General features: G+C 37.1%; 2 protein-coding genes across 3 annotated transcripts; both read right to left on the reverse strand.

Moving 5' to 3' along the window:
* Positions 1-419: 419 nt before the first annotated feature.
* On the reverse strand, positions 420-8,107 carry LOC127642887 (sentrin-specific protease 3-like). Of its 2 annotated transcripts, none has more exons than XM_052125321.1 (11): positions 7,954-8,107; positions 4,904-5,614; positions 4,119-4,256; positions 3,888-3,999; positions 3,619-3,766; positions 3,334-3,381; positions 3,029-3,106; positions 1,971-2,108; positions 1,766-1,849; positions 1,585-1,635; positions 420-1,068 (listed from the first exon to the last, which is right to left on the reverse strand). In XM_052125321.1, exons 2-11 carry the CDS (start codon positions 5,574-5,576, stop codon positions 958-960), a joined length of 1,581 nt encoding a protein of 526 aa, XP_051981281.1. In that variant the 5' UTR covers positions 5,577-5,614; positions 7,954-8,107; the 3' UTR covers positions 420-957. The 2 variants fall into 2 exon arrangements, with proteins under 2 accessions (XP_051981281.1, XP_051981280.1); XM_052125320.1 differs by having other exon boundaries at positions 4,904-5,618.
* A 5,237-nt stretch (positions 8,108-13,344) lies between these two features.
* On the reverse strand, positions 13,345-20,471 carry LOC127642313 (PHD finger protein 23A-like). Its single transcript, XM_052124920.1, has 5 exons — positions 19,864-20,471; positions 19,235-19,266; positions 16,091-16,183; positions 15,340-15,901; positions 13,345-14,827 (listed from the first exon to the last, which is right to left on the reverse strand). Exons 1-5 carry the CDS (start codon positions 19,889-19,891, stop codon positions 14,646-14,648), a joined length of 897 nt encoding a protein of 298 aa, XP_051980880.1. The 5' UTR covers positions 19,892-20,471; the 3' UTR covers positions 13,345-14,645.
* Positions 20,472-22,728: the final 2,257 nt, after the last annotated feature.

Here is a 22,728-nt window from a genome sequence, read left to right on the forward strand (position 1 = left end):
CAGCCCCTCCTATCTTCTTATTGGGTAAAGTAAACGTCATTCAACAACTTGTCACCCCCTTCTGACGGAAAATAGAACTGAAAGGGCGGTCCCTCACGCGTTAGTCTTGCCCCCGCTTAAATCTAAGTGGACTAAATCTAACCCTCAAAATTCTATTGGCTTGCTCTGCCGTCACGTAAATAATGTGATTGTAGCCTCAGCAGAAGAGAATCCCCCCCTGCCTGCTAGTGTCCATTATGTTTTCTGAAAAATGTCATGTAAGAGAACGAACAAAGCTCTTTTAATAGCTATTTTTCCTTTCCCCATTTTTGCAGTTAATATATCGTTGCAGTTCCCAACATATATCTGTTGTTCCACCAACTTGCAGTAACTCTTATAGTTATATTACATTGTGACCAATATAAATCTATCACGTTCAAACAAATTTTCTTCTGTTTTTATTAGTACATTTTACCAACAACATATGCATCTCAAAAGATATAAAACAGTTTAATTTACAGCTGCTCTTTTTTTTTTTTATTTTATTTTTTTTTACTCTCCATAGTTTTGCATCACACAGATACATAACAACCGACAAACAATATTGAAAAAAAAAAATCCTTTGATAGTGTTGTGGTCCATATTTAATATCGCATTACATTTTAAAATGTCTGCAAGACTCCTTCCCCACTCAATGGCATTACCTTTTAGCATACAAGTAACTGACATCAAGAACATGAAAAATAAAAAAATATAATTGCCAATAAAAATGGCAGCACCTAATAAACAGTTCTCAGAGTTCCTTTCCCCCTCCTGTTTCGAACAAATGAACAACCGGGCTGAACAAAGTGTGGCATTCACTAAGCCAAAATACAAATTCATTGAAAAAAAGAGGGTTAAAAACGTTTGCACGTCTCCCGTCTAAATGCTGTCTGGAGCTTATTTAGAAGTGTAAGAGGACACGGTTCTTGCACGGTCTCACAGAGACAGTTTACAGCGACACAGTTCTTTGTACATTTGTCTCCGTAGCTTGGGCATATCCTGCTGACCAAAGCTGAAAGTCTGCTCCAGGGCCAGGCACTTACAGTACTGGAGTGAAACAATACAAAGATACATGAGAAATATGTAAGTAAAAGAGACCAACAAAGATAATGATATACTCCCTAAACAAGAGTTAGAAGTGGATTCACACAGTCTCTATTGCTTCTGTCTCTTCATGTAATCTCAAATAGACTCAATGTTCAATGGGGTGGGGGGGTCCTCTGTGGTGGCAATGCCATCTGTTGTAGGGCTTCTTGTTCTTCTAGTCTATTCTATTTGCAAAAGCAATGTTTTGGAGTCTAGAATGTCTATTTCCTATGACACACTAAAGCTGAAGATATAAATAATCTTAAGACAAATGTTTTTGTGAAACATCTTGTGCCTAAGACTTTTGCACAGTACTGTATGTATTTGCATGTATATATATTTCTGCTCAGGTGGCCCAAGGATCTGCCCAATAAAAATAGGATCTAACAAAAGTTAGAAGGAACATTGGTCAGAACTATCCATTTCATAAAGCAGAAATAGAACTGACAATTGATCAGTTTAGAAAAGAAAGCTTACCTGAAGGACAAAAGCTCCACAATCACTGTCATTGTTCTGCCTCGCCACATTCTAGAACATTCCAGAAACAGAAAAGTCAAAAACACACATTATTAAAGTGTTCCTGTTCTCTCTTCTTTATCTCTTGCGCGCACGCACGCACGCACGCACGCACGCACGCACGCACGCACACACACCATACCATTTTGAAAAAGCCTTTCCACCCAGTGTAAAATTCTTTCTGTTCTCTCTTGATTGCCTCCGCTTGTAGGTATTTGGCAATGTGCTGTGAAAGACAAACGGTCAGTTCCAACAACATGTGACATGCTGAGCATTGAAACAAGGAACATATCCTTAAAAAATAAAATGACAATGAAATTAATTTCAAATAAAGTTTCTCCACCTACTTTGGGGCAACGACGGTTGAGGGTCCTCTGGGAATCAAAGTATGTGATGCTTCGCTGAGGAACATTCACACACACTAATGACCAGTGCACCTCCAGATGAATAGGGATCAACAAGAAGTTCTTCTTGAAAATATCAACCTGAGGAAATTTAACATTCATGCAGTTATACAATAATTACATGCTAATAACACATTGATTAATTGAGCACTTATAACAGCAAAGGCAACAGTATAAAAAGTATATATAGGATTTGAATATTATATTAGACAGATTTGCCAAACTTCACAGTCCTAGAAAATGTGCAAGTGTATATGATTTTCTTTCTTCACCAGAACACATTTGAAGAAATCTCAGCTCAGTATGGTCCTTAAAATGCAAGTGGATGGTGACTTGACATTTATAGCTCCAAAAACCACAGACAGTCAGCATTAACCACTCCAGGGGTTAAATGTCTTCTAAAGCAACACAATAACTTTTGGTGTGAAAAAGTTCAATATTTGAGTACTACTTAACTACAAGCCATTGCTTCTGGTAAGCTTCACTAGAGGGCTGAGTTTACTTGGTCTCTCATGTAACATATTCGCGTTAGCATTTTACTGACATAATCTGAGGCATCCAGGATAAGCACACAAACGCACCATTGTGAGTAAAGAAACCGGTAAAAATATAGATCTAAACCAAAACCAAGTAGAGCTTCTATTCAGCATTCCTCCTACTCAGTTGAAACAGCGCTGCTCTTCCGGGTCTCATACGCATTCACACCAAAAGCAATCTTGTCGTTTTAGTAGACATTCATTTAACCGCTCGAGTTGTATGGATGACGTTTATACTAACTATCTGTTCTTTTTTGAGCTTCAAATGTCAGATATCCATCCACTTGTATTTTAAGGACCTACTGAGCTGAGATATTTTTCTATTTTTCTTCAAATATGTTCTAGTGAAGATAGAAAGTCATACACATCCGAGATATCATGATGGTGAGTAAATAATTTTTGGGTGAAATAATCTTTTAGTACCAAGACACAAATATTCCCCCACACCACTCCCCAAGTACTGACATTTTTTGTCCAACGTTTGACCCCGTCGTAACCTTTCGTCCGAAGTTTGTCATAAAAGAAGCTGTTGAAAAAGTGGACCTGAAAGTTAAAGAACAATGAGAATGTGAAACCGAGAGAGAGAGCAAATAGTAACCTTTATACAACCACCTTCTACATAACGGTAATTTGGTAATTATTTGGTCAATTATTTGGTAATTATTTGGTCATTTAGTCATATAGTCATCTAAACAAGTTCAAACAATGGCTGTGTCATGAGTCATCCATTGTTGTGCTTGTATATTATGGTATGTGTATGTATTGCTTACCTTTTCAGGGGCTGCGTCCATGACCAAATCCCCATACATGTTCATGACCTGAGTGATTGAGTTACAGACATAAGAAAGAGCCAACTCAGAAAATGCCAGAACAATGGCCACCCATTCAGCCAAGAACTTTGTATACACCCATACAACTCTGTCAAACTAATATAAAAGATTTTGGCACAGTTGTGAAAATTCTTAATACAGTTATATGTTTTGGACCATGATGAAAGAGACATGTTGGACAAAAACAATGACCGCATTCCTAATGTTCTTAGCCTAGGGTCCCACCTGATCATTGAGCCAGTTCTGGCCATAGAGTGTGCTCAGATCATCCATGGTGAGAACATGACGTTTGTAATTTACACGGAAGCCCCGCATCACAGCACTTCCAGACATGCGCTGGTAGGACTGCATTAAATGTTGCACCATTACTTTCCTGCAAATTAAGAAGATACAAAAACACTGATACTTCACAGCAAAACAAGCCCTGTATGTGTTTGGCATTCTAAATATCAAAATTCAATAAACCCTTGTGACTGATCTGAGTGACCTCTGACCTGTGAGGACTTGAGAAGCTCTCATTGAAGATGTCCTGAAGCTGCTCCACTACCTCATCCACATGAATGGGAATCAAACTGCCGTACTGCTGGAGAAACTCATCCAGAATACCTGTGGAAGGGGAGTTACCAATGTGACAACCATCAGACATTATATTACACATTATATAAAGTACCATTACATACTATATGTCATGACATATAAGACATTTCCCATAAATTATACTGTACCTTGTACACAAGAGATGTGTTCACTGCCAAGCTGATTCTGTAGGGATGGTTTGACATTGGCAGTGGAGGTCTGTCCCTCCTTGTCTGCTCCATGGACACCATCATTTGATTTTGGAACACCATTTGTGCTACAGGAGTCTAAAAAAAAAATCAAGGGGTGATTAATGGTAAAGAACGATACATGGTACACTTCGGTTGACCATGTTCTGGATCGCTCTGTGCACAGAATGCATGATACAAATTTCATCTTCAGCAAAGTCTACACAATTGCCTGCATGTGGCCATGTTTTCCTCGAAACGCGGACAGTTCTTGTCTGTGTGCATCATTGCCGCATGTGCCTGCCATAGACTGCACTAATAGAGTATGACAAAGGAGTTGTAGTGCGTATGTGGCCCCCACAAGCCAATAAGAATGCAGGATCTCTTCCTGTTTCAAAATTAAATGTCTCAAGCAGACACTGATTGTACAGAACACAGAGTCTCCACAACCTAAAATTCAGCATGAAAGCAGTTGTTTGTGAAATTTCTATGTAGTTGCACAAGGCTAAACTACTCCTTATTTGATGATTACAAAAGCTTTAGACACCAAAAATAATATAGAAGTGCATTATAGCTACACTTTATACATATTAAAGATCAAAATTAAAAAAAAACTTTAAAAACTGTCTGGATAAGTATTGTATGCTAATTATTCAAACCAGAATGACTATAAAAACAATACAAACTGCAGAGACTTACTAGTCAGGGAAAAAACAATAATTCCTGGAACTGACACAAATACTCACCATCTAAATCAGCTCCCCTGGCTTCTGCTGTCCCCAAACGTCGTTCTCGATCTCTATTTAACAACAAACTGCCAGACTGTCTCTGGTAAGGCTGATTAACAAAATGGCGGCGTCTTTGACATCTGAGTAACCTCCTGTATCCCATAGTTCCTGCCCATTTTGCTCGCTGGCGCCAAGTCCTCCACTGTTGGGCCAGACGGTTGCGAATGCTCACATACCTCTGGCCACGATAACACAACTGGGCTAGCCTCCTCTCTTTGAGTGGACCGAGCCTAGTCTGGGCTAAGCAGTGGGTAAAGTCACCTGTAATGCTTACATCCGTCTCTAGTGGCAGTGAGTGTTCTGGTGTGCCCCAGTCCTCATCACCTGTATCATTCCACTGGAAACCACGCTCATCTTTCTTTTCCATCAGATCCTCTTCACTCTCAATCTCCACATTTTCATGTTCCTCTTCCTCCTCCTGCTCAGAAATAGCACACTCTGCCCCCCACATGCTGATGTCTTCCTCTCTGCAGCCCAGTTTGAAGTGGGCAGGGCTGGGGGCATGTTGGGCCATGGCCGGGTTCATTAGATGGCTGCCTCCAATGGCACCCCCACCGCCCTCCTGCCCAGTTGTCAGTGTCAACTCATTGGACCAGTGTGTTTGAGCCAGGCTGCTGCCACTGTCTCTCATGATCCAAGGGCACCCTACTACCTGTGCCAGCCTGCCTCCTTGCTAATGCACGAGGAAGACAAGTGTCAGAATGGAGAACAACCAACAGAATAATAAATGCACAAGGCAATCACAACAAGTGGCATAATATGTGAATGTTCATCAAGCCTCATTTGTTTATTTCACTCTGCAAGATGAAACTACACTTTTTTTTTTTTTTATACATAATCTGTGATTTTAACAGACCATTAACACACCTGATAATTTAGCAACAGCCCAGGGGCCGGTTGCACCAGCAATACACAAGTTAGAACTTAACCTATGTGGCATAAATGGACACTAACTCACAATTTACACACTAATGAGTGTTGCACCATGAAACTAAGGCAAACGTAACCCTAGGTATAAACTAAATATTTATGGATGCCTCCGACCAGGAATTACATCAATGAGCTTGTTTTGGTTGACAGGCTTCAGTCCTTTGAACATATCCTAAATGATTATGTTGCATTAAGTTTAAATTTATGGAAGAAAACATTATGTAAAACAACTTCAGCATGAAACCAATCTAACAGCGCACTTCCCTGTGTACTCCGCATGGTGTCAAGTTTCAACATATATGAAATATATAAGATATTAAAATGAATAAATGTATGTTTTTCAATATATGTATTTTATGTTATTAACATAAATATAGGCTAAATATACCATTAATTAAATCTTGTTTTATTACATATCTTATGTCATTGGGGATATAATTTATTACAGCTGACTGTTACATGAGCAAACAAGGCTTGAACATCAACCATAACAAGATCAAACTGAAATTGTCAGCTTTTTAACACTTTTGTGCAAAAGTTGTTTTTAACACTTTTGTGTACAAATTTGAATGCTGCTTATTGGATAATATTAGTAAACATCATATTATGCAACTACACATTACTTTACAGAGAGCTTACGACCTACTACTTAAGTCTTGCCTTAAGAATAGACTTTGTTACAAACTAACTAGTAGGTACTAAACCTGAAGTGTGAACTTTACATCTCAACTTAAGTGAGACCTTACGAACAGATGGTGCAACCTGCCCAGATGACCACAGAAGCAAAAGTGTAAAAATGGCAAACAACTTGAGAACAGACTTATAAATGGAAAGCGCTCAGTCTAAATATGTTAAGTTTGTGTCAATATGTACAATCAAGTGCCATTTGACCAAGTAATATCGTTAAATAACAATGGTTCTAATTGTCCAATAAAACATTTTTTTAATTTAGCATGTCTAAAAGATTTCAAAAAATGTACTATAACGTGTCCACCATTCTATAGGTACCACACCATATGTATATATTCTACAAAGTTTATTAAGCTTAGGCTTGTCTAAAATCTGTGTGAGGCTTCAGAACACATGACTAAATTATCATCGTTGTTGTATCATTATGACGTAGTTATTATAAAAGGGAAATTTAGATACATGACCACTGTGGCCTTGAACAAGACGCTGAAGTTTCTTCATTGGCACTGTAGAATTTTACATGTTAAATTTACATTATTATTGTTAGGATTCAAAATTAAATTGCATTGCTTTCCCTTCACATTATGTAATGAAAATGTTCTAATACAGCAGTAATACTTTTCATAGCTAGTTAGTTTCCTACACCGAAAACAATGCTTCCTGAAGCGTCATGTGTTTTGATGAACAGTCCTTTACTGTAAATGGATTGACTAACACGGACATACAACGACTTTTAAATTAATAAATAAAACAAATACATCCCGAATTACTATTTTACTAAAATGTTTACAAGTCATGTTAATTATCATGAAAATATAATTACATTATTATCTGAAAACGGAATGGATAATATGATTTTGAACTCACTCGGGTATTATTTATAAAGGCTCCTTGAACTTAATGTTTTTTCTTTCGTTCTTGAATTCACCCTAAATAACAAGGTGACATATTGGGGCTGCAGCACGTGTCTCTCGTGAAAATCAGACAAAAAAAAATACGTATACGAGCATTGATTTCATTACAGCATTCACACATGAATTTGCTGTATTTTGTCCAAGAAGCCGTTAACCCATGAAAAAAATAGGCACAGGCCCGCCAGGTGCTTGAGCTGCAGAGATAAACTCGTGTGCATGATGCGCTTTGTTCTACTCTTTTGCCCTTAATTTAAGTACGAATAGAAACAGCTCTGTAACTTCAAAAATACTCCCGTCTAATATTTGGCTATGATTTTAGTCTCACGTTTGCATGCAATTGAGCAAAGGGACACTCGTTTTGGTCACGCAGCGCAGTCCAGCGGGCAAACCAAGCACCGAACACACATAAACACTGTTCGCCCTCCGTGGATGCTATGTAGAAATTGTGGGGTGTCGGTGCCATCGATAACTTACCGTTAAATCGTATCCTCAAGCCAAATGTTTAGGCGTTGTCCGCCAACGCACTACGCAGATAACTAAGTTTCGCGAGGAAAGAAAAATAAAAGGCCAAATAAAGGCTGATTTAGATTTTGGCTCATTCAATGAGAGCTGGCGCTTCTTTAGAGCGTAAACACTCTGCTTCCGCCGCGTCTCTGTGACGTCATGGATGTGTTTGCCTGAGACTGGTTTCGGGGTTGTCCTATAAAGCTCATTATATTAAAAAAGCGGACATCATTAAATCTTATGAACAAGGTGGTTTGAATGTGATTGAATTTGAAAACATTAATATTTTGTTAAAACTCAAATGGCTAAAAATGTTTGTATGTAATGAAGATAGTTTTTGGTTTACAGTCCCTTCAGCTTTATTTGAAGAATTTGGTAGAATTCAATGTCTTCTCAAATGTGATTTTGATTTATCCAAACTCCCGGTGAAACTATCAACATTCCATCAACAAGTTCTCTTATTTTGGAAATTGGCACATACACACAATTTTACACCTCATAGTGTTTCTATTTGGAACAACAAATATATATTGCACGAACAAATCTTTATGCTTTATGAATTGGCTAAGCAGAAGTATATGGTCGGTGAGGGATCTAATGGATGAAAAGGGTAACCTTTTAAACTATAATGCTTTTACATTAAAGCATGGATTTACTTGTCACCCCAAAGAGTTCTTCACTGTCATTAATGCAATACCTTCTGGCATAAAAATGCTGATGAGATGCGCTCTTTCTTATGCTAATGTTAATCCAGCTCGTCCCACTTTATTCATTGGAGATATTAATTTTAAAAGTGCTCATTGTACTAACAAGTATATAAGACAGGTTATCTTAAAAACATATCATCCTTGTCAAATTAAAAGAAATAAATTAGATCACATGTTTAATAAGACTGCTGTAAAATATCTTAGAACAGCTTATTTAAGTTTTCCCATTCCGCTAAAGCAAAAGAAACACACTTCAAAATCTTAAATGAAATCTATCCTTCTAACAAATTCTTAAATCAAAAATTTAATATAGATATTGTCCCCTGTTCTTTCTGTAATAACCATTCTGAAGACACTGACCATATCTTCTTTACATGCAATTTGTCCAAAATCTTCTGGATATTAGTTCAGGACTGGTTGATAGAAAAGGAGGTGGTTGTTGATGGGTTTGCTTTTACTTTACAACATATTTTATTTGGAATTCCCAAAGACTGCTGTGTTAATTTTTGTTTGATTAATAACATTGTAATGATGGCAAAATATTTCATTCATAAATGTAGATTTTTTAAATCCCCCCACTACTTGTTGTGTTCAAAAAGGATTTAAAGTGTTTTTCTAGAGCCCTTGAGGGAATGAGAGGTGGGACTGCGATGAAGCTGCTTGATCTTTTGATTTCATATGATTTGGTGTGATATTGCCCTTTAAATTATTAATATATATATATATATATATATATATATATATATATATATATATATATATATATATATATATATATATATATATATATATATTTTTTATTTTTTTATTTCAAATTTATTTATTTTTATTTTAGTTATTCTTATTTTTAAACCTAAGTTAATATAAGATATGATTTCAAATTTGTATTTCTGTTTTGTTAAACTGTGTTGAGCCTTTCACTCGATATTCTTACGCACTGTAAAAAGAAAACATTTGCCTTGGTTGTATGTATAATTTTGTATTCAATAAAAAAATTAAAAAAAAAGTTTCGGGGTTGTCCTTACACTCACTTTATTTGTTTATTTATTTTCCTCAAACTTCTTATTTGTTAAAGATCATATTAAGTCCAGTTTTCAACTGTACTTTGTTTGGTTTCTTTCTCACTGTGAATAATTTTAATCTGATACTCCTCTGAGGTAAATTCATGGTATATGCTGCCGAATGTTCGGCAGATCGTCCCTGATAACTGATTGGCAAAAGATTACAATAAATTATAAAAATATTAGAATAGGAGCGCTCCACACCGAGGCGGCCATCCGCGACGCAATCATTGTGTAATGGACTTGAAAAAAACGTCAAATTCAAATAATACCAGTTTTCGTTTTTTTCCTCAAGCAATATTATAACAATTAAAATACAAGTTAAGCTCAGTAAACAGCATTTGTTATATAATGTTGATTACCACAAAAATAAATTTCGACATATCTATCCTCTTTGAAAAAGCAAAAATCTGGGTTAGAGTGAGAATCTTACAATGGAAGTGAATGGGGCCAATCTGTAAACTTTCAAATACTCACCGTTTTAACAGTAGGATATAGCCACAAGATGTAAACAACATGCATGTTAAGATTATTTTTTTAGTGTGATAAAATCGCTCACCAACCTTTTCTGCTAAACCTTAAACTAAAATAAAACTACCTTAAAATGCCAATTAAAAGAACTTTACAGTTGAAATAATACACAAGATAACAGAAAAATGAATGCAAGGGATTTTATAAATTATAAGCTTCACATTTCTGTTTAAACCTTCCAAATATTGGCCAAATTAATTTCCATTGTACCTCACTGTAACCTTGATTTTTGCTGCTTCTTTTTTTAAGAAAAGGAGAGATGAGTCAAAATAAAGTTTTGTGGTAATCAGTGTTTTGCCACAGATGCTATTGATTGAGCTTAATTTGTATTGAACCCTGAACATTCCTTTAATGTCCACTGCACCGGCTGCATTTGTAATAGACTAGATATAATGTAAATTTGGACAATGTTAGGCCCATATGTCTACCCCATAAGGATAAGTTATCAATCAATTCTCCATTGGTAGATAAAGCATAACTGCTTAGAATTGTATCCAATCTTTAAATGTACTACAGCAGGATAGATGCTTTTTTTGACACATTGACAACATGTAGAAAACGTGTTACTCAAGCATTGTGGTTGTTTAAACAATGGTCAAAAACTATTTAATAAAATAAAAAAATCATAAATTCAAAACAGGAAAACTCTAAATGTTTTAAAATTACAGGATTTTACACCTGCAAATAACACAAAAATAATAGTCCACAAGACTTTTATGGAATAGGTATGTTTAAAAAACTGTCGTGCAGTCACACTTAGAATGATGATATACAAAAGCACTGCATATTATTGTGGCAAGGAGGAGGGCAGGGCCGGGCCGCGATGACGCATGCCGGCACCTAATCAGGCTAATCAAGCCAACAAGAAGGATAAAGGCAGCTGGAGGCAGCAGAGAGAGAGAGAGTGCTACAGGCAGCTGCCCTGTATGCCTTTTGCTTTAAGTTAATAATTAAATCATTATTTATTTTGTCAAGCCAGTTCTCGCCTCCTTTCCCTTTTACAATTATATACTTCAAAATCCACATCCCCACAGCAGCTGATGTTACACACAGGACATCAATGGACATCACCTTTTGTTTTAGACATGTCAAAGATAGAGAACCTGGGCTTAAACATTTGCCAGTCTTGATTGATGCAGCTTATTGTATTCCCTGGTGGAGCCAGCACCTCCATCTTCAGTCAGGGTCACATCCAGACAGGAAGAAAGAAAGAAGGGGTTAGATTACACTTTTGTAATTTACAGTATGTATAACTTTGTTTTTTCTTATGCAGTACTATACTTGTGGTTTTAGGTGAATTTTTGTAAGTAATCAGATGTAGTTAATTATGTTAGTACATAGCGAAAATTGTACTTGTCTGTGGAACACTTTTAGTCATAATCTGTCCAATTAAAGTGTGTACTGAACTTCTGTTCCATTCGAAATACTACCTCTTGAGGACAGCAGGGGAAATAGCAGGAAGTATAGCAATAAGGCCTGATTATGTGAATCATTTTCTTGTGTATTTATCCCCTATACTAATGATCGCCCCTTCGCCTAAAATAGAGTCTGGGGCAAAATTACATTTGAGTGCCCAATACATCACGCATAAAACTCTGAACCCTCAACCAGAATTTTTGGATCTTAACACACCACCCAAAAACTTTTTGTGTTGTGTTCTTATCTTCTAATAGACTTCGCCAGCAGGTGGGTGTGTCTTTAAGACCAAGCAATCTAGGGGGGTTCAATACAATCTATTTAAAATCTTGAATCGCTTGCTGTAGGCATGTGAATGTTTTACGGGCATGTGATTCCTTAGCTATTCTCAATTTGGCCAGGAACATCAGTGCAAAAGCAAACTTCCATTGATGTAAACATTTCTTGCATCCATTGAATCGATGACATTTCTCTCATCAAGTTCGCAAAGTCTGAGAACAAGAAAATGCTGTGGTTCTTCCAAGAAAGCCTTCCTTTACTCCTCGCCTCACGTACCACAAGATCTTTATCAGATGATCTTAGAAATTTGGCCAGAATTGATCAGGGCCTTTCTCCTTCTGTGGATTGCCAAACCGGAACCCTGTGAGTTTTCGCGATTTACAGCTTATGGCCTTCAATGTATAGTAGACTTGGAAAGAACTCATATAGGAAATTCACCATATCCTGTTCTTCTTCGCCCGGAATTCCGACGATACGGATGTTATTCTCCTGGCTACAGTTTTCCATGTCCTCCAACTTTTCCCAGACACGCTCCAAATACACCTTGGTTGCTAGTGGATTAGCAGATAATTCCTTCTCCGATGACTCCAGATAATCGAACCATTTCTCGACATCCCCCATTCTTGTAACCATATCAGTGAATTTAGCCTCCATGGCAGTGATCGATCGACGTATCACAGCAAGATCCTCCAAGTCAGCAATGCCTTCGTCAGCATTGCCGACATGTTTAATATCTCTCACTGCTTTTCTCACATCTCTTCAACCAAATAGACTCCTGGGCCCATGGCTTGCTCAGTGTTATGCTCATGAGCTATGGTTCTCTTTAATCATATTGGAAGACAAAACTCAAATGTATAGGATCAATTCCGTTTTGTTTGTCTACATCAGTCCCAAACCAACACATTCACTTTATCTACCACATCTTACAGACATCAAGAATAACTTGATGATTCTTTAAGGTAAATATTACAAGGCCATTTATATCAAATTATTTCATTACCTTAGATTGCAGACAATTTCCATCAATTTATGTTGAACTTCATTTACATTTGATGGGGTATATCCACCTGACTACAGAAGAATAGAAACAAGCATTTTCCTGAGGTTTTTCCTCTTTGTTAAAATTTGCATTAACTCACCAGAGGTTACAAGAGAAGTTTAAAAACCAGATACGCTGTGCTTGTATTGGTTAACCCAAATAATAACAAAAAAATCATATATGCCATGTCACACCTGCCCCCTCCTTTGGACATTGCGCTTCACTTAAGGAGCAGCAACATTAGCATACAAAATACGTAAATTTAACACTCGCTTGACATCACTTTAAAAGAACATTTATTTTCAGATTTTACTAGTGTAAATGGTCAGAAAAATATAGCATCTCCTCATCCTTCAATACCCCTTTACATCTATTTACATAGGGATGAGCAGGACAGAACACATATACAAAGCATGAGGAATTACAAATGGTTACAACAAATAATTTATCCATTTTAAGAAAAAAATTATAATCTACCCTGGTTTTTGATGTACAAAGTCAGAAACTGTATCTAAATTAAAAAGTGAAAGATTTACTAAACCAAGGCAAGTTACTTTTAAAAGTGAACCTCAACTTGACACATAACAAAAATCTAACAATAAAAATGTATCTGATATCTGCTTTACAATGGTCAAAGGTACATTTTTAGAACTACCAGTAACAATGGAAGTGAGAAAATTCAACACATTATAGAAAAAAACCTGACATTACTCTCAAACTAAACAAATCTATTTCCAAGTCCTGCTAGTGGGGAACCCCAGCACTGCACATATTGGAAGTTTCTCTTATCTATCACACCTGATTCCACTCATCAGATCATTAGTACAGTCCTCTATGACCTAAATTGTGTGTGTAAGAAAGCAAGACACATCAAATATACAGTGGAAAGGGGCCCCCATGAACAGGACAGAGAAACACTGGCTTAGATAACACTTTAGAGGCCCTTATTTGAGAGTTCTTCTTCACTTGAAGTAGAGTTGATATAACAGATGAATGTACCTGGGAATCGGTTATATAACATAGTAATATCATGTGTATAGCAATATATAATGTGTATATATATATATATATGTGTATATATATATATATATATATATATATATTATACACATACAAACTGTCAACCATCTCAGCCATTGAATAAAGATATTAAAATGCAACTATTGTAGTAACACATTTATCTGAAGCAATGCATAAAAGCAAATCTATTTCATAGAGCTAGTTTGCTTTATCACACAGGGTCAAGAGATGTTCAGTCATTCATCCACATATATATATATATATATATATGGCATAGTGCACATTTTTTTTACACCAATATTATTTTTGAGTTCATTTGTGTGCAGTAGTAAAAATAAGTGCACAAGTTTTAGAACACCTTGAATGGCATGTGAAGCCATTTTTGGTATAATGTAATAAACCACACCAGATGTCCGTCAACCAAGAACAAAGGGGAGTTTTATAATCAGAATATTTGTTTTTAATTTAACAGCAAACATAATTCATAGTGATCAGAAAAAAAACATGAAAATAAAATAGAGAACAGGTATGAGAACATCTTGCATCCATCCATCCATCCATTCACACACACACACACACACACACACACACACACACACACAGGTCTCTTTAGACTGTGGAGCTCCGAGAGTCCCTGCATCGATGGCAGTAGAAAATATCAGGTACGTTGGACTTCTTAATTTTAGCACAGGAGAGATGGACCCATATGGAGCACTCGTCACACTCAATCATGGGTCGACCAGCAAAAGGCTTTCCGCAATAACAAGTAATCAAATCCCACGAATCATCACCTATATTGGGCAGAGCAAAATAAGACAGTTGAAAGATAGATCAAGGACAAGTAATCTGATGCAGTTCATAAATTCAAATGACAAAAATGGAGTTTAATGACTCTTTGTTTATGATGTCATAAGTGAGGAAAAACATGTTTTATTGTGGATGAAAAATTAAATATAACTGCACTTATTGCATCTTTCATGAAACACAAAAGGAGGCCTTGGTCCCAATTCACTTTCATAACATCTTTTTTCCATACAATAAAGGGAATGGTGACTGAGGTTGTCAGGTCCTAAAATTCTGCCAAAGATCTCCTTTTGTGTACCACAGATGAATGAAAGGCAAACAGGTGTGAACTACATGACGGTGAGTATATGACAGCAGAATTTTAATTTTTGGATGGACAAACTAAGACTTAATTTACCACACTTGCACAAGAATGACAATGGTAAAAGTTAAAAGATAATTGTTTACTTAAATTGCACTAAACAGAACTCTAGTATAGTTAGTCTAGTCAGACACTTACCAGACTCCACCATAATATCCTCATCGGTCACCAATGTGTCAGTTTCACAGGAACTCACGTCTGTTTCTGGATTGGACTCCAGTTTAAGAGCTGACCCTTGCATGTCAACAACCTGTTCCATCAGCCCCTCCTCAATTCTAAGCCCCTCATTCACAGGACTTGTGCATGTAAAATGTCTCTCAGCCTTTACTGATCTCTTAATTTTCTTCAGCCCCACTTTGGATTGTTTATGCGCTCTTGCCTCTGAAACACCACAAATGCTTTTTCTCACTCCTCCTAAAGACAACCGGCTGAGTTTCTTCACCTTCTTCCTCTCAGTTTTGCTGTGAAGATGGATCTGGTTCATAGAGTCTTTCAGTCTCATCTTGTCAAAGGAGCTGTCTGATTGAGCATTGCAGAACTCTGTACAACTGCTGTCAGTGTGAGCTTTGTAGACAAAGTTGTGAGAGTTGTTGTTGAGGTTGGAGTGGCTGCCTGTCCAGCTGTCCTTCCCTGACTCTTCACCAGACAGCTCGGACAAACCATGTGCACATGGCGAAGACGATGGAGACCATGAACTCTCCTAGAAATAACCAAAATTGATATAATCAATTTACAAATTGCGTTCTGACTGCAACAAGCATTCCAGTCATTTTTAAAAAGGCAGATAAAATAATAAGCATGTCATTGTCACTAAAATAATAAGTTACCACTTGATTTCTGTGGAAACTGGCAGATGTTTTACAACATCTAATAAATAATTAGAACTCACTTCTTTTTGAGGTGGAATATATCCAGCATAGGCCAGGACAAAGCTGCAAAACTTATTGAAATCCTCCACAGTCCTCTTCCTACCCTCCGGAGGCTGGAACAAAGAACAAAACTACATTAAAGGGAAAGTTCACCCAAAAATTAACACTCTCATCATTTACACACACCCTCATGCTATCCCAGAAGTGTATGAATTTCTTCTGCTGAACACAAACAGAAGTTTTTTTTTATATATATATTTTAGCTCTGTAGGTCTTCACAATGCAAGTGAACAGGGTCCAAAATTTGAAGCTCAAAGAAGCTTGAAAGTAATCCATGCAACTCCAGTAGTTAAACCCATTAGGGATATGCCCAAAGCCAAACACCTTATTTGGAAAGGCACAAATAATGACTTATGAATAACGGATTCAAGTGAACTATATAAAAATACTCACGAATAAAGCAACATTTTAAATAAACATACAAACTTACAAAGAATTTATGAATCTGTGCAGCCAATATTTCTTAAGTGTAAACTTTATAAATGAAAATACACACGTTGTGATTTCAAATCAGATGGGCGTGGTCTTAACTGTTTGCAGTTTCTGTTAATTGTCCACGTCTGGAGCTTATCAAGTGTAACATTAAGATACAACATCATATACACTTTCCACTTATTGCAATGTCCATGTTAATGTATCACAAGATGCACACATAATGATTCCCATGAAATTATTTATAGCCTAAACAAGGTTAAATCCCTGACCTGAAGTGATGATATCACTTAATCGTAAATGGAGCCCGTTTATCTGTCTCTTAAAGTTTACCACTTTTGTCCACATCGGTGATTAAGGAAATGATCAGGTTAAGACTTTACTCCAAGAAAAAAAAAATTAAGTAAAAATGCTCCATAAAGATTTAAATGCTCCATATAGTATTCATCTATTAGGAATATTCCTCCTTATGTAAAACAAAGAAACTGAAACATGCTCCATCTCCCCCCACTTCTTTAAACTGTGCTACCTCTGGTAAGGTGCTATATAAATTTAACATTATAATTACAATTATTTAACTAAATAATGCAGTCTTATTGTAAAAATTCTAGATAGATTTACAGGGCCTTTCATCTGTTTGTATGCTATATTGATTTTATTTTCATTTCTTTAACGTTTGAATTTATATTTATTATTCACTGCAAAATGTCTGCTTGACATTTCACATTTTGCTTGACACCTCCTGCCTTCAGAATAATGTTGTAACACATGCACAGACAGATGAAAAGTTTCATGCAGATAATAAAATCAGAAATACCAATATAAACCACAGTTAACTACATATTCTACAGTTAATGTAGCCTACAAATTCAGCTTTATCTAGTATGAAAAATAAATTAATATTTAAGTAATAGTTGTATAACAATAATCATTATTATTAGGCTTTATTATGAAAAGGGATATTTTATTAAAAGAAAGTAACATAAAACAATGGGCATTACATTTATTTATGACACATTTCTGGTTTAAGCCCCGCCCACAGCAGGATCTATCTGAATACAGATCATTGTGTCATATGAACAGATACAGAAAGTAGTTGAAGAGCCCTGCTATAAATCTACTTTCACACAGCCCTACTACGCAAATTCATGGGAGGTATTTTATTTTGGCCGATTCGCATTCTTCATGCAAATCGCCACCTACTGGGATGTTGCGCAGATATGATTTATTTATTATTTTACTATGCTTTATCCCTCCATTTTTTTCTTTCTCCCAGCCCAGTAGGTGGCGATATTCACAAAAAAGGCATATTGGCAGAAAACAAAAGACCTCAAGAACGTGCGGTGTGAAAGTATATTTATAGTATAAATATTATAATTTCTTTTTGAAAAGGAATTAAATATTGGTCTGTTTCTCAACCACACCATTCATATCGCTTCAGAACAATTGAACCACTGTAGTCGAATAGAACTGTTATGTAAGGAATAATTGACTCCGCGTTGAATTATTAGAAAAATAATGCACACCCGGGGTGGTAATGCGGTCACGACGCGAAGCGGAGCCCGGAGTCAATTATTCCGCTTATACTACAGTTACCACACCTCGAAACATTGTTCAGATGATGTGATTCTAGACGTTTGTCAAGTTTTTGTCATTAAAACGCTCTTGTATGTAGGATTAATTTCTTACGCATCTAATCCCATGCCTCCGTTGCTAATTCCAAAACGTCATTTTAGAGTTAGTAACGGAGGTTTGAGCCACTGACAGCAGACTAATGCAGTTATTAGTGTACTTATTAGAGAGACAGAGGTTGCAATAATGAGACAGAAAATCATGTGCGTCATATTATTTAATTTATTTATTAATTCATACGTTATAATTCATTCGTTAATTCGAACGAATATATTTATAAAAATTAAACTGCACGTTTCCATTGATGGTGAAGTCAGACATCGAAAATGGCAGATCAAGCGCATTGGGCTGACAGAATTCAAATCATCCAACGACGTATTGGGCTGCTGTGTCTGGTGACAAATCCTCTTGAAGTGGATTTGTCGCTGTCACTTCTTGTTATGAATTGTATCCTATTTTCCGTTATTACAGTTGACTACGCGAAGTGATATGGAACTGTAATGCGGTCAAGACCTGCCTGGAACTACTTTAGCTGTGCGTTTCCCTGAAAATAATTGCACACCTTAGAACGTTCTCAACCAATCAGAATCAAGCATTCAACAGCCCTGTAGTATAAGTTGCCTTTATATGTTTTTGGAACCTACAAAAGTTCTGGCTATCATTCACTTGCCTACAGGACCTACAGGGCTGAGATTTACTTCTAAAAATCTTCTTTTGTGTTCAGCAGAAGAAAGTCATACACATCTGGGATGGCATGATGGTGAATAAATTATGAGAATTTTTATTTTTGGAGGAACTATTTCTTTTATGACAACAGACATACATGTATATATAAGGATTTGACACCAGTCTCAATATGAAATAATTGTATTAAAAATATATACTTGCAATTATTGTTAGCGATTAAAGACAAACAGTGTCCTTATCCACATCCATCCCATCCCCCAAAGTTCAGCCACATGTGGCCTAAGCTTTAAATAAGTAACCATGTTGTGACAACATCTAAAACCAATACAGAACATAAAAGCCACAGCACTTACCAAAGCCTCCGTTTTACAGTTTCTGACCGTGTCTGCAAAATAAACGAGAAGGATTGTTAAATTTCTTGCGAAATCATGTCAACGTTATGCACAAGCATCGCACTAGCAATGAACTGTCAAGTTAGCTTTAGCCTGTGCTGTCTTGATACTGTTAAAGTAAATTAAGAGTAATTTCATTACGTGATTTCAGCGAGTTTGAATCAATGAAAACATAATAAATAATATTCGAATCATTAAATATTCTTTTAAACGATTTACGGTCTAATTAGCTTGAGTAATAATCAGCTTAATGTCCTAACACTACCTGTTTATGCTAACGGCTACAGACGAGCAAAGAAACCTTGACTAGTCAGCAAAACAAGGGAGCATAATGGCGTCAGACATTTTCATACATGTATTACACGTTTAGAAAATAAATTTTTTTTATTTAATTGTAGACAGTAAAGAGACCATTTCAAGTTTAGTTAATGAGATATATCTCACTGCTAACCGTACAGCCTCTCGGTGGCCAATCCATTCAGCAGCTCTTTGTTGAATGGGAGTGTGTTGCACGAGGTTCGTGCAAGAAGTCGAATATTTGTACGATTGCTTTGATTAGATATACATTTAAGACAAAAGCACATATTTACCTGGGTGATTATCCATAATGCCTAACATGGTGGAGTAGCGCCACAAAGTTGGGTTCTTCTTACTGTTGCCTAATTAGTTAGCCTTCCAGCAAATTACTTGACAATGATAAGAGGCGAAACGTCCTCAACAAGTCGAAATGTCAAGTCCAACTGTTTTTGATTGAAATCTAACAAACGAATAATAAGCTACTAAACACCCGAGGGGTGCAGTGCCATCAAATTATGCACAAATCAATCTAGAGGCCAAACCTCTAATATTAACCAAAGCACCGATTTTTTTTACCCCGACGATCAGATCATCGCGATTCAAGCCTAAAAATGAAACCGCGATATCCTGTGCGAAACATATGTGACTTTTCTTCGGGTAGATCTCAGCTATCGATGATGATGAGTTCTCTTCGCTAAGCTCGTTGATCTCGAGCGAATCTAAGCTGATGCTTTCAGATTTACAAAATAATAACGACTTGATGACATCCACTAGCACAGTGCGTCAAAACAAACACGAAGTCAAGTTCAGTAAACTAATCGTTTTCGAATAACGCAAAGTCAGAAAAGAAGCTGCAACCGTTTTCGACAAACGTGACTTATTTCGCGCGGTCTCAACAGGAATCACCATGCGACGTAACTTATGACGCAATCACGCAACGAACGTTATGAATCAATGAATATTGATTAGAATTCATGAATATACATGAGAAGAATTTGTCAACTTTAAGTAAATGCGACAAAATAGTCTACGCAGTGTTTTATTAGTGTGTACTTATATTTAGGGGTGAAATATAAGGTGCCCGTGTGGTGTAAATATCAACATGAGATATCCAGCTGTTTGGGTGGTGTGAATAATTCGCCCTCCTGCAGTAACGCCCCATGTTAATACGACGAACGCAGGAAATTGAGAAACTGTGGCTCTCTGCGCGCCATGTTGGAGCCGCTGTGCTTACCTTTAGGTGCACAAACACTTCCCCTAGAGGAGCCGTAATGACTATCTTGTTTTTATTTTATTTTTAATGTTTTTTATTGCTGAGAACATTCAACAAAAAAAATAAAATAAACGTACAGTACATAATATCAACAACAACAATAACAATTATAAAAAAAACAACAATAAAATTAAAACAAGACAAAAAAATAAACAATTGTAAAAATAAAAAATAAAAACAGTCCTTATAGCTTTCTTATTAACAGATACTGAGATCACATTTAAATAATTTTCAATTTCTTTTAAGAAGACAGAAAATTTGCATTTGTGAATGTAAAATTTGCTTAGGAAAACAATTAAATTAATAACATAACAGATATTTTCTTTTGTGGGGTCTGAGTCAAAATACCCAAATATATTGTTTCTCATATGTATTGAGAAGCCTGGCAAAATCTAACATTTTTGAAGTAACCATCTTTCCAAAGCTTCTGAGTGTAGTGACATGACCAAAATAGGTGTACCATTGTTTCATCAGAGTTCAGACAAAAAGAGCATGTTAAATTAATGTCAGCTCTAAACGTTTGTATACATTTTTTAACAGGGTAAAACCTGTGTATCAGCTTAAAGGAAGCTTCTTTCACTTTGTTTGTGAGAAATAATTTTTGCTGTAAAGACCAGGTTTCTTTCCAATTAAGGTTAAAAAACAAATTATTCCAAAAGGAAATTACAGGTGGAACAGAAATCAAATCCTTAAGAAATAAAGATCTTATTTTATATATATATATTTTTTCTTCACTTAGAAAAACAAATCTGACCAATAGGAGTATCACAAGGTACAGAGAAGGATCCATTATATACTGAGGAGTGACTACAGTTTTTAAAAAGCATACACAAACCAGAAGGAATCGCTCCCATATCTGTAGCAAATTATTTTGGGGTTATTGGTATTTAGAGAGAAGTACCTGGGGGCCCCAAAGCAGGGGGCCCCAAACTTCCCTATCCCGAGCCACATTAACCAGCTCTGACTGGTTAATGACCTCAACTGACTCCTTTCGACGCAAAGGAGCAGCGGCTCTACTCCGAGCTCCTCACGGATGACTGAGCTCCTCACCCTATCTCTAAGGGAGAAGCCCGCCACCCTCCTGAGGAAGCCCATTTCGGCCGCTTGTACTCGTGACCTAGTTCTTTCGGTCATGACCCATAGGTGAGGGTAGGAACAAAAATTGACCGGTAGATCGAGAGCTTTGCCTTTCGGCTCAGCTCTCTTTTCTTGACAACGGTGCGATAGAGCGAGTGCAATACCGCCCCCGCTGCCCCGATTCTCCGGCCAACCTCCTGCTCCATTGTCCCCTCACTCGTGAACAAGACCCCGAGGTACTTGAACTCCTTCACTTGGGGCAATACCTCCTTCCCTACCTGGAGTACGCACTCCATCGGTTTCCTGCTGAGAACCATGGCCTCAGATTTAGAGGTGCTAATCCTCATCCCAGCTGCTTCACACTCGACTGCCAAGCGATCCAGTGAGAGCTGAAGGTCAAGGACCGATGATGACATGAAGACAACATCATCTGCAAAAAGCAGCGATGAGATCCCCAGCCCACTGAACCGCACACCTTCCCCACCCCGACTACGCCTCAATATCCTGTCCATGAATATCACAAACAGGATTGGTGACAAAGCGCAGCCTTGGCGGAGACCAACCCCCACATGGAATGAACTCGACTTTGTGCCAAGGACCCAGACACAGCTCTCGCTTTGGACGTACAGGGATTGGATCACCCTAAGAAGGGACCCCCCCACCCCGTACTCCCGCAGCACCTCCCACAGTCTCTCCCGGGGGACCCAGTCATACGCCTTCTCCAGATCCACAAAACACATGTAGACCGGATGGACATACTCCCAGGCCCCCTCCAGGATCCTTGCGAGAGTAAAGATCTGGTCCGTCG

The sequence above is a fragment of the Xyrauchen texanus genome, chromosome 4 (assembly GCF_025860055.1).
Source record: "Xyrauchen texanus isolate HMW12.3.18 chromosome 4, RBS_HiC_50CHRs, whole genome shotgun sequence".
In the NCBI taxonomy this organism is placed as follows: domain Eukaryota; kingdom Metazoa; phylum Chordata; class Actinopteri; order Cypriniformes; family Catostomidae; genus Xyrauchen; species Xyrauchen texanus.